The 11,448-nt window shown below is 45.1% G+C and overlaps 3 protein-coding genes across 3 annotated transcripts; all 3 read right to left on the bottom strand.

Moving 5' to 3' along the window:
- Positions 1–2,470: 2,470 nt before the first annotated feature.
- Positions 2,471–5,000, bottom strand: LOC136508163 (small ribosomal subunit protein uS4y-like). The gene is made up of 3 exons (XM_066502791.1): positions 4,845–5,000; positions 3,573–3,954; positions 2,471–2,894 (listed from the first exon to the last, which is right to left on the bottom strand). Exons 1-3 carry the CDS (start codon positions 4,870–4,872, stop codon positions 2,717–2,719), a joined length of 588 nt encoding a protein of 195 aa, XP_066358888.1. The 5' UTR covers positions 4,873–5,000; the 3' UTR covers positions 2,471–2,716.
- A 624-nt stretch (positions 5,001–5,624) lies between these two features.
- On the bottom strand, positions 5,625–10,937 carry LOC136507488 (pentatricopeptide repeat-containing protein At3g29230-like). Its single transcript, XM_066502197.1, has 4 exons — positions 8,970–10,937; positions 6,976–8,748; positions 6,519–6,773; positions 5,625–6,295 (listed from the first exon to the last, which is right to left on the bottom strand). The coding sequence occupies exon 1, from the start codon at positions 10,935–10,937 to the stop codon at positions 9,246–9,248; it is 1,692 nt and encodes a 563-aa protein (XP_066358294.1). The 3' UTR covers positions 5,625–6,295; positions 6,519–6,773; positions 6,976–8,748; positions 8,970–9,245.
- Positions 7,606–8,115, bottom strand: LOC136507489 (uncharacterized). Its single transcript, XM_066502198.1, has one exon. It carries the CDS (start codon positions 8,113–8,115, stop codon positions 7,606–7,608), a length of 510 nt encoding a protein of 169 aa, XP_066358295.1.
- Positions 10,938–11,448: the final 511 nt, after the last annotated feature.

Below are 11,448 nucleotides of genomic sequence, written 5' to 3'. Positions count from 1 at the left end.
GTCTTAAAAATTTTCAAGCGCTGAAAGTATATTTTTGAAATGAGTCTATGTTTCCACCTATACATAGGTTTTCGCACTACATGTTTTGTCTCAAATTTGCTCATAAGCCGTACGTGCATCTAAAAACAAAAACTTTGCTCATATAGAGAGTAACAACCCACTGTTTTGAGAGCAAAGCAAGTGAACACTAGACTAGTTGGTCTGGCTATGCGCTTTGCATCCTGCCGTCCAGAGTTCGAACCACCTCGATGGCGGATTTGTTGGTCGGAAGAGACGCAATTTATCTACGCGTTGAAAAAAAATTCCATCGCCTGCCCTATGCCAAAGCACTGATCTAAGGCCAGCCTAGTCTCACGGGAGCTGCGGCGCCATGAGCTGTCTTGCTCCCCGCGGGTCGAGTTTTTTTCAGAGCAAAATATATATAAACGACAATGTTTATGTTTTTAATCTACTTTTTCATGTACTTGCCATGATAAATGCTGAAATGATCTCGAGTAGATGTATTCCTTTTATACAAGCTTTTTAAATGATCGTGGTCCTGCACGTGACATTTTCTTTGGCTATGCTATAAGTAAATTGATTGTTATATTCAAAATTAGAACATTTATTTTTAAACATGCTGGAACCATGTCATTTGTATCTGCAATTTACATCATCTTCTTCTTCTTCTTCATGTTTCAGAACGTTCCTTGTTGAGATCAAGCAACTCCTCTCCTCACTTCTCTGGTGGTTAGTAGCCTTTATGGCACATGCATTACAAAAAATAGCGTCTGCAACCATTTGTTTCAAGTTTTGGTTTTACCATGAGTCCATGATCGTGTAAGAAAAACATGCCTTATGTTTTTGGCGCTAAGTGCTTTTTGTTGGGTAGTGAAAATGATATTTTGATGTGGTAGTTCTTTTGTGAAGCTCCCATAATCTCTACCAAACAGGCCTTATGACTTCAACATAATTTCTATTACATGTCAAGCACTCTCAGTCTTACGTGTCTCTGTTTATATTAAGCAAATCAATTTAAAAACAGATCTACTACTTCCATTCTTTTTTATAAAGCGCGGACACATATCAAGATTCAAACTTCAAAATATGTGACCAATAATTATTATAACTCAAACTTGATATGATTAGATTTGTAAGTAAATCTACTATCCAATTGCCATAAGCTTACAAGTATAAATAATATAAAAAAAAGATAATCAAAATGTAATTTTAGAGACCATGTCCGTGTCAAGTTAAGTTGTGTGTTATACTCTGTAGCTTTGTGCTTATCAAGGATCTAGAGCACACGTGTCACGCTAGTTCAAGAATGTAGAAATTCCGAAGTTGACATGTTGATTTATGCTAATGTCATGGTAGTAACCTAATGAATTTGCAAAGATCATGCTTTTATGATAGAATGATGCCATGCCAGCGTGATTTTTATAACGTTATCAGATTTGTGGCATTACATGCCGCAATCTAGCATTAATCTGACAGTGAATGATACTTCATTTTTACATGCTTGCTCTCACTTGAACATTGTCGACATGAAATTTCTCATGTCCGTGTCATGTTAAGTTGTGCGTTATATTTGTAGCTTTGTGCTTATCGAGGATCCAGAGCACAAGTGTCACGGTTCAAGAATATAGAAATTCCGAAGTTAGACATGTTGATTTATGCTAATGTCATGGACCTAATGAATTTGCAATAAGATCGTGCTTTTATGATAGAATGATGCCATGCCAACGTGATTTTTATAACGTTATTAGATTTGTGGAATTACATGCTGCATCTAGCATTAATCTGACAGTGAATGATACTCCATTTTTACATGCTTGCTCGATTGCACTTGGCCATTGTCGACATGAAATTTCTCTCGTCTCTCCATATTCACAACTTGTATCTCTTGGTGCCCAGGCATGGAAGATGTGGTGGACAGTGCCAACAATGACATAGGTGAAGGAGGAGAGCACTGGCACCATCCGTATCTCTCTGTTCTCTGGGACAAGGCCGAGTAAAAGGTTTCAGTTGAAGGTGCGGCTTAGCTAAGTACTTCAAAATTAACTTTGAGGTTAATGTGACCCATAGCGTTAGCATGTGCAATATACTAATGACACTGAGTACACTGTCAACGCAATGATATTTTGTCAATGTAATCATATCATAGTAGGTTTGTAGTACTCATAAAAAAAAGAACTAGCACTCCAGTATCCATTTCTACACTGCCCTTGCCGACCACTCAAGGCTAACTTCGATCAACCAACACAAAACATTAGCCACATCCGACAGAAGCATGCTACAATGATCAACCAACACAAAACAGCCACATCCGACCGCAGCATGCTACAACGACACATAAGTATATGGTGACATTAAATGTTCACAAACAGTCGTTAATACTCTCACAGCAACAAAATTTTCAGCACCCTATGTACCACGATCAATACAACCAGAAACCGAGGCAAATTATGAACGATGTTCCAGCAAATCATTGGCCGAAAGAAAACAGGAACAGCTTAATAGCAACAGAGCTTAAGTCAAAACCAATAACAGGATTAAACATCTCCAAACATAGCAGCTAAGTATAGGCTAATAACACAAGATAAAATGACAACCATCCATGACGCAGAGTCAGCACTGGGGACTGAGCATCAGGTCACACAGCTAAGTACTCATGATACGAACATGTTTATGAAAACTAGATAATATTATATTGGGTGATGCTACTTGTTCATCCTCACTCCTCATCCTCATCACCACCATCGCCACCACCGCCACTTGCCTTCTTCTGGTTCTTTCTCTTCACCCTGCCTGGTGGGCCTCCACCGAACGGGCTTGACAGTGAAAAGTCAATGTGCTTCTCAGACTCCACCCTCACCATGAATGATGGGACATTGACGATTTGCCTGCCAACCCTGCAAGGTTCCACAAACAGAAATTTCAATCAAGGAACAGTTTGAAAGAAACATTGATATCTACTTTAACATACAGTTTAGAAACATTAAGCGAGATAATACATTCAAGGGACAGCTAACCATGCTAGTTTAATCTAAAGATGACAATATTTTCAAAAAAGTTATATCACTAGTTCTTCAAAGTTTCAGAAACAGCTCAAGAGAAACACAGATACGGGCATAAAACTATTGTTCTAATCACTGCATGAAATGAGTACAAAATTACTTATAAAAATGAGAAAACATTCAGGGGATGGTCAATGATGCAATGAACAAGATAAACTAAAATAATGTGCTGCTTTGAGAAAGACATACATAGGCAATATAATCTAGTCCAGAATCCAGTACCAAATTGGCACAAGCATTTACAGACAAGCAGGGAACGAAGAAATCATGAAATGACAAGACATGCGAATAATAACTGACGAACTCATTTATCAGAACACAGCATCATTATTACTCCCTATACTCGTATATATTAAAAGGGGAAATGGGCTTCAGAGTTTTTTTTTCTTTGGCATCAAAAAGTACTGTGAGATAACTTGCATATTCTTATCATCAGGCCCTTCCATTGAAATCCAGGTTTTCAGATAAACACTACCAAATACAATTTTATTACAAGCAGCCACATAAGCATACCTGATGTGACGCTGCTTGATCAAGACACGAGCATGGTGAATGGACTTGGCCATGCCAGCCTTGAAGACAAGTGTTTGAAGGCGCCTTGCAAGGAAGTTCTCAGCAGTGAGGGCAAGGACATAATCAAGCTTGTTCTGACCCTCAGCAAGCAGCCCATAGCGGTTCATGCGGCGGAGAAGCGCCTCACCCTCAAAGATACGGCGGGGGTTCTTCTCATCAAGGGTGAGCAAGTGCCTTGCAGCATTACGGATCCTGCTCAGTGCATACTGGACCCTCCAAAGCTCACGCTTGCACCTCAGACCATACTCACCAACCAGCTTCAGTTCAGCATCAAGACGCTCCTTCTCATAAGGACGCCTTGGTTTCTTGAATGTTTTACCATCTGCATAAAAAAGCCATTCACCATAAACATAACTAGGGATATTCATGAAACATACGAAAAAGCTTAATAAGGGCAAAAAGCTAGAAACTAAATGGACAGCTAGTTTAAAGATATCCTTTTCAATCACAATGAACAGATTAGAGAGCATTAAGTAACCATTTGAGCAAACAAGCTACAAAATGTACATATGAGCAATTTTAATTACAAAACGGAACATTATATTGAACGAATATCAAGTTTCATGATGACCTAACATAGAATGCTTAATTTTGGCATTCAGATATGACAGCAGCATGGACCATACTAAAGAATCAGGTGACATAACCCAATAACTTAATTGTTTGTTAAACAAACACAAACTGGCACCATAATAGAATTTTTTTTTGGGTTGACGCAAGCCTAACAGGGCCCCTTGCAAGAGCATACCAGGGCTATTTACTACCTGGCGATGTGCACAACCAAACAGTTCAACCATAACATTTTTACTCCACATAAGCAAACAAAAGAATTGGCCTCAAAGCCCATCTCAGACCAAAGCTAACCTCCACTTATAATCACTTCCCATGAATCAGATCCAGAGCAACGCCTTGATCTACAAAACTCAGATCAGATCGACTGACACCAAGAGCAGTGGACACGCTAAATCACCGAGCTCCATGTCGCGCCGTCAAAACCATTCAACTCGCCTCGCAAGTACGGCGCAGGTGGGGACTCAAACCGAGACAAGTCCTACAAAGGTAAGGTACAGCCGACTAGCCAGGAAATCGACGCACTAGGCCTAGGCGCCCCCCGTTCGGCACCAGATCACGGCGCCCCAGCAACGAAAATGAAAGGGGAACGAAGCGTAACGGACAGAGAGGAGTGAGGGAGGATCTTCAGCGCGGGCTTACAGTTGCGGTAGAAGTTGACGTGCACCATGGCTGGTGCTCCTCTCCCTCCCTCGTGCCCTCGCCTTCGCCTTCGCCTCCTCCTCCTCTTGCTCCGCCGCCGCCGCTTCTGTGGCGGAGTCGCTGGGAGTGGCGCTAGGTCGGGAGCGCAGCCTTTATATGCCACCCCAAAACCCTAGTGGACCGAGCGCGCTATGGGCTCCATGGGCTGGGCCCAATTGGCAACGCAAGCCTGATTTAACAGCCCAGATGTCCTCTATCCTTGTTGCACACGAATCTGGAGGCAAGCCTCGGTGTCAGATGGTTCCGTTTTGCTATTTGCTAATCACATTATTAGTGTCGCTATAATCGCCAGCAGTTCTCAGATGAAAGAAACAAACCTCCAATTGAGAAAGATGCGAACCGCTCGAAGTTGTCCAAGCTGTGTTTGAAACTTGAAAAGGCAGAAAGACACTGTGGGCACAAAATACAGAGAGTTCTACAAAGCTAATAAGTGGCCTTCAAAATAATAAAATTGCAAAAAGGAAAAGAAATGCTCTTTCGCCATGTCCGCTGTCCAGTGCAAAATGTTGCTGGCAGCTTGTTTTTACTTGCGAGTCTGCAGCAGCACCCACGGCGGCGGCATGCTTGCCGTTGGTCTCAGCTTAATTGGTCATCTATAAATCTATGCTTTATCTATAACTAAGTTATACTTGATCCAATGAGTATGAAATGTTTACTATAATTCAAGCATACAATAATTAGTCCATCATAAAAATTTCACCACAATTAGACCATAGAAGCTGCAGCTATGAATTATTCTATTTAATTACATAAAAGTATAAATATAAAGCTACAACAAAAACTTTGTACTAAAGCATACAATATTATATGTTCACTGCGTAGATCTACTCATGTAGAGTCCAACAAAATTGGATTTTCCATTTTATGATTTTTCGGTGATGTACTATGATTTTTCAAAGATTCAGTGAAAATAAATAAAAAAAGAAAAAGACAAAACCACAGCCACTGTAGCAAAACAACCGTCCAAAACCGCCCAGGGGTTATTTGATCGGTTTTGGAAAGTTCAGAGGATAGAAAATCTGGTTTTATAGTTTGAGGGGTGAAGTAGTCCACCCTAAATAGTTGGGGGGCTATGTAAACTTTTTCCAATAGATATAGTCAACGGTAGACAGACAGCGCTGCCTACACGCGAATTAGCTTTCGAACAAGCAACTTGGACTCATGGGAAACCCTGCTCTTGCACGGCATCAGCCATCAGGTCATGGAAAAGCCTGCAGATTGGTTGCTTAGCATATGCCAAAGTTGCTCGATTGCCAGCCCATGCCATTGACGCCGATCATCTCACAGAAGAGGTAGAGGTAGAGCTGTAGAGCTGATACCAAACTTTGGACTCGGCGTGCTCCCTCTCACTACCAAAAAGAAGGCCTTGAATCATAGTAGTAATGGAGTACCTGGAAAGAAAGACATCGCTATGTAATTTCTACATGGGATACAATGTCTGAACACTTGGAGAGAACCATGATGTCCTGAAAAATAATACCATGCTCTTGCTATGCAAAGTTCTGTTGCAGAGCATCTGCTTATAGCAACAGAAAACAATATTCCACTAGCTAGATGCCACAAATGTGATACTGCACAAAAGATATCGAGGGAAAAAAGGTGAAGAAAAGTTACCAGAAAAACTCTGAACTTCTGAAGTTTGAATGCATCTATCAGAGACTGAATTCAAGAAATAACCATGTTTCTTGTGCCAAATTTTCTTCTATTTAGGTTTCCATAGTTGTGCCAAGATAAAATCAAGAAATCTGAAGCACTGAATCCATCTGTGTTAATGCTGCCTTAAGATCCACCAGCTCTAAATGTCAGCTCCACTAGAGACTCAGGTTCTAAACCTCCACCTCATGAGAGCAGTTAAAGATGAATGGAAACCTGAATCGCAAAAGATATGAAACACAAACAGGTTATGAATATCTGCTACTCTCTATTTATCAATCTCTCTACAATGTCTGCTGATCTGCTCATAAAAATGATAAAATATTTTCTGCAATGCAGCTTTATTTTAGAAAGTTAGTAAGAATGTGCAGTTCTGATATAAATTAGGCACAATAAACACAATATCACAGCACCATACCTTGACTTGGTTTTATCCTTCTGTGTCATGGATTCTGCAGAATACCACTATTTGCGACATTTTCAAGTACATTGCACTGTGTCTTCAGTCATTATGAAATGAAACCATCCTTGATGCAGCTGCTCCAAGAAGTTTACATTTCAAGTTTTCAAGTCATAGCCTTCAACATCTCAGACTCCTAGTTAAAATTGATGGATACGAATTTCTTCATGGTTGTACATCCTGACACGGCATATGGAGGCATCCAGCATAAGAAATGATCACCTCTACACTCCTTTTTACAGCAAAAGACCAAACTTAAGTCAGTTGCAGATACAGATGCTCAAGATACTGTAAATCTCATCAGAATTAGGGTGGCTGGACTCCCCCATCAAGAACTCATGAACAACATTATCCACTTCAAGCCAACTGCACCCTGCCATTTTTTTTTCGAAAGCGTGCTTGGCACGTGCTTCATTAAGAGAGGTTAGAGTGGGTCCATACACAGACCGGCGGAGTACGACGGCGAGGTGTCGTGGCCGCCAACCGGAGTTACACTGACAAAGGTCACCGGCTCAAACGGTGGTGCTGTAAATGCGTTCTAACTAAGAAACCAAGTTTTTTGCGATTAAGTAGCAGCACCGTAGCCCACTAGCTGACTGCTGCGAACAGCGCCGCCAAGCTCTGGTACCCAGCGGCGATCCAGGAGCCGGCCTCCTCACAGATGATGGCGAAGACCTGAGCCGGCGAACTAGCGTCATTGTCGAATGTCCGCCTGTTGCGCTCCTTCCAGACGACCCAACAGACGAGTAGGACGAGCGAGTCGAAGCCGCGCTTGAGGATCTCAGGGACGGCCAATCGTGTCTGCTGCCACCAGACGGACAAGCACGATCCATGGCCCGGCCCCAAGTGCTGCATACCTGCTCTCGCCAACAGGCGGTGCCAGATCTCGCGCGTGAAGGTGCACGACGCCAGCAGGTGGTCGGTGGTTTCGTCTTGTTGATGACACAGAATGCAGATGACCTCTTGCTGCAATCCATGGCGTTTCCGGCGTTCGGCTGTCCACAAGCGACCGTGTAACGCGAGCCAAAAGAAGAATTTCACCTTGGGCGGAACGGCAGCTCTCCAGACGTGCTTGGCGCCCACCAACGACCCTGCCATTTTCTCAATACCCTTTCCTCATTGATTGCCACACAGTCTCAACAAAATCCCATTGCTGACCACGAGCCAACGTGTTGGCAAGGAGTACATTGGTTCCAGGATTCCCGGGTTCAATAGCAATGAGCTCTCTCGCTGCAACCTTACCAACTTCAACATTTCAACGCTTCCTGCAGGCATTGATCAAGGCTCCCTAGACACCTGCATGTGGTTTCATTGATCTGAAGCCCAGTGGCCACTGACATCAAAGGTCCAAGCACCACTGGTCACCACTGCCTCCTTGATGCCGTCAATTTGCCGTTGACGCCAAGTTTTCTGCGGCAACAAGACTAATCGACTGCGGCCATTATGTTATCGTCTGGAGTTTCAGTGGATGGGAGGAGCTTCGCCGCTTCAGGATGTTCAGCTCTGCTCTGCATGGACTCATGGGAAACCATGCTCTTGCACGGCATCAGGTCATGGAAAATCCTGCAGATTGGTTGCTCAGCATATGCCAAAGTTGCTCGATTGCCAGCCCATGCCATTGACGCGGATCATCTCACAGAGGAGGTAGAGCTGATACAAAAATTGGACTCGGCGTGCTCCCTCTTACTACCAAAAAGAATGCCTTGAATCATACTAGTAATGGAGTAGTACCTGGAAAGAGAGACATCGCTATATAATTTCTGCATGGGATAAAATGTCTGAACATTTTAGAGAGAACCATGATGTCCTGAAAAATAATACCATGCTCTTGCTATGTAAAGTTCTGTGGCAGAGTATCTGCTTACAGCAGCAGAAAACAATCACTAGCTAGATGCCACAAATGTAATACTGCACAAAAGATATCGAGGAAAAAAAAGGTGAAGGAAAGTTACCAGAAAAACTACGAACTTCTGAAGTTTAAATGCATCTATCAGAGACTGAATTCAAGAAATAATCATGTATCTTCAGTCATTTTGAAATGAAACCATCCTTGATGCAGCTGCTCCTAGAAGTTTACATTTGAAGTCCCAGCCTTCAACATCTCAGACTCCTACTTGTTAAAATTGGCAGATACAAATTTCTTTGTACATCCTGACACTGCATATGCATGGAGGCATCCAGCATAAGAAATGATCACCTCTAGACTCCTTCACAGCAAAAGACCAAACTTAAGTCAGTTGCAGATACAGATGCTCAAGGATACTGTAAATCTCATCGGAATTAGGGTGGCTGGACTCCCCCATCAAGAACTCATGAACAACATTATCCACTTCAAGCCAACTGCACCCTGCCGTTTTCTCAATACCCTTTCCTCTCATTGACTGCCACACAGTCTCAACAAAATCCCATTGCTGACCACGAGCCAACGTGTTGGCAAGGAGTACATAGGTTCCAGGATTCCCAGGTTCAATAGCAATGAGCTCTCTCGCTGCAACCTTACCAACTTCAACATTGCAATGCTTCCTGCAGGCATTGATCAAGGCTCCCCAGACACCTGCATGTGGTTTCATTGGCATCGCCCGTGCTAACTGGTATGCTTCCTCAATGAGTCCAGCTCGGCCATAGATATCCACCATGCACGCATAGTGATCCGGGGATTGCTCAATTGCATAATTTGTTCTCATAGATTCAAAGTATAACTTTCCATCATGAACTAGTCCAGCATGAGCACAAGCTGACAGAACGCCAAGAAAAGTGACCGCACCTGGCTGCAACCCTTCCTCAGCCATCTCATTAAAGATCTGAAGTGCATCCCTACCATGTCCATGGTGTGCAAGAGCACAGATCATCACATTGTAAGACACTGTGTCCTTTAGACGTGTCTCAACAAACAACAAATAAGCTTGGCTGACACTACCACATTTAGCATACATGTCGATCAATGAATTCAGCACATGGAAGTTCATTTCAACACAGCCTTTCCTCAAAATCCCATGCACCTGACTTGCAACTGACAGAGAACCAAGCTGTGCACAGGCGGACATCAGCACCGCCATCGTAGCGGGATCAGGTTGGAACCTTGCGAGGCGCATCCGATTGAACACTGCGACCGCATCAGCCCACGACCCCTCCTGCGAGCATGCAGCAATCACCATGTTCCAGCTGTTCACATTCCTGTCCAGCATCTCTTCAAACAAGCCCCTTGCCGCACCTGCTTCCCCCTGCCGCAAGTACCCCATCATCAGCGTGTTCCAAGAGATTGGGTCCCTTTCCACCATCCTGTCAAACACAGCCCGCCCGGCCTCCACATCCCCTGACCTGACGTAGCACGCCACCATGGTATTCCCCAGGACCACGCTTGTGGTAGGCATTTCGTCGAACACCCTCCTCGCATCCGCCACCCGGCCAAGGTTGCCGTACATGTCAACCAACGCGGCGCCCACGTGCGCTGCGCGTCCGAGTCCGGCATTCGACAAGAACCCTTGCACCTGGATCCCCACTCGTACGGCCCGCAGCGCCGAGCAGCACCTGACCACGGAGCTCGCCGTGAAGGCGTTCGGGCGAGGGACGCCGCGCCGAAGCATGAGCCGGAACAGCGCGAGCGCCTGCTCGGCCGCCGACGGCGAGGACGAGGCGTGCCTGGCGTAAGCGGCGATGGTGGCGGTCCAGAGGTAGACGTTCTCGGAGGCGGCGGGGACGGCGCTGTCGAAGACGGCGCGGGCGTGGCGCGGAGAATGGGCCGAGGCTATGAGGGCGACGGCGGCGCGGGCGGGGAGAGGGAGGCCCCGGACGAGGAGCTGCGCTTGGAGCTGCCTCGCCGCCGCCGGCGTCGTCGCGCGGCGGGCGAGGCCGGGCAGGAGTGCAACGGCGTGCAGACGAGCGCTAGGTGGCGGCGGCACCGCGCTGCTACCGTGGTGCATTGGTGTTGCTCCTTTATTCAAATTCAAATTCAAATAATCAAGATGCTAAAATTCAATTGCTTTAAACGATCTTACAGTTGATCAACTTATAGAAAGGCCTGTGTATCGTCTTTCCTCCTGTAATTTTGTAACCTTCCTCAACTACATTTTCAATATAATGCTACCATAAAACGTCTAAAAGATCCGACGTCTCGCTCCACTCACTACCACTTGTGCCAACGTCTCACTCCACTCACTACCACGTGTGCCGCTCACCTAAAAAAACCAAAATCAACTCCTGCACGCCTCGATGCGCTCCGCTTCGCTACCGCACGTGGCGTTGGCTCCGCTCCCGCATGTGGCGCTCGATTACCAGCCCTACCAGATGCGCGCGCGGCTACCTGCAAGTCACGGCGGCACGGTTGCCGGCCCTGCCAGGTGCGCAACCGCCTGTGAGTCGCGACGCTCGGCTACCGGCCCTGCCAGGCGCGGCGTGAGGCCGCTGCCTCCCTGCCCCGGCGCTAGCCACGCC

This window comes from Miscanthus floridulus, chromosome 15, assembly GCF_019320115.1.
Source record: "Miscanthus floridulus cultivar M001 chromosome 15, ASM1932011v1, whole genome shotgun sequence".
Lineage (NCBI taxonomy): Eukaryota > Viridiplantae > Streptophyta > Magnoliopsida > Poales > Poaceae > Miscanthus > Miscanthus floridulus.
Note: the sequence above shows the minus strand (reverse complement) of the source record. Positions and strands in the feature narration are given on the sequence as shown.

Excerpts from the sequence above, each read along its gene's own strand:
- LOC136508163 (XM_066502791.1), bottom strand. The coding sequence starts at position 4,872 with ATGGTGCACGTCAACTTCTACCGCAACT. Across the intron at positions 3,955-4,844 it reads CGTCAACTTCTACCGCAACT|ATGGTAAAACATTCAAGAAA; the intron begins GTAAGCCCGCGC and ends TTTTTTATGCAG. Across the intron at positions 2,895-3,572 it reads ATCAAGCAGCGTCACATCAG|GGTTGGCAGGCAAATCGTCA; the intron begins GTATGCTTATGT and ends GGAACCTTGCAG.
- LOC136507489 (XM_066502198.1), bottom strand. The coding sequence starts at position 8,115 with ATGGCAGGGTCGTTGGTGGGCGCCAAGCACGTCTGGAGAGCTGCCGTT.
- LOC136507488 (XM_066502197.1), bottom strand. The coding sequence starts at position 10,937 with ATGCACCACGGTAGCAGCGCGGTGCCGCCGCCACCTAGCGCTCGTCTG.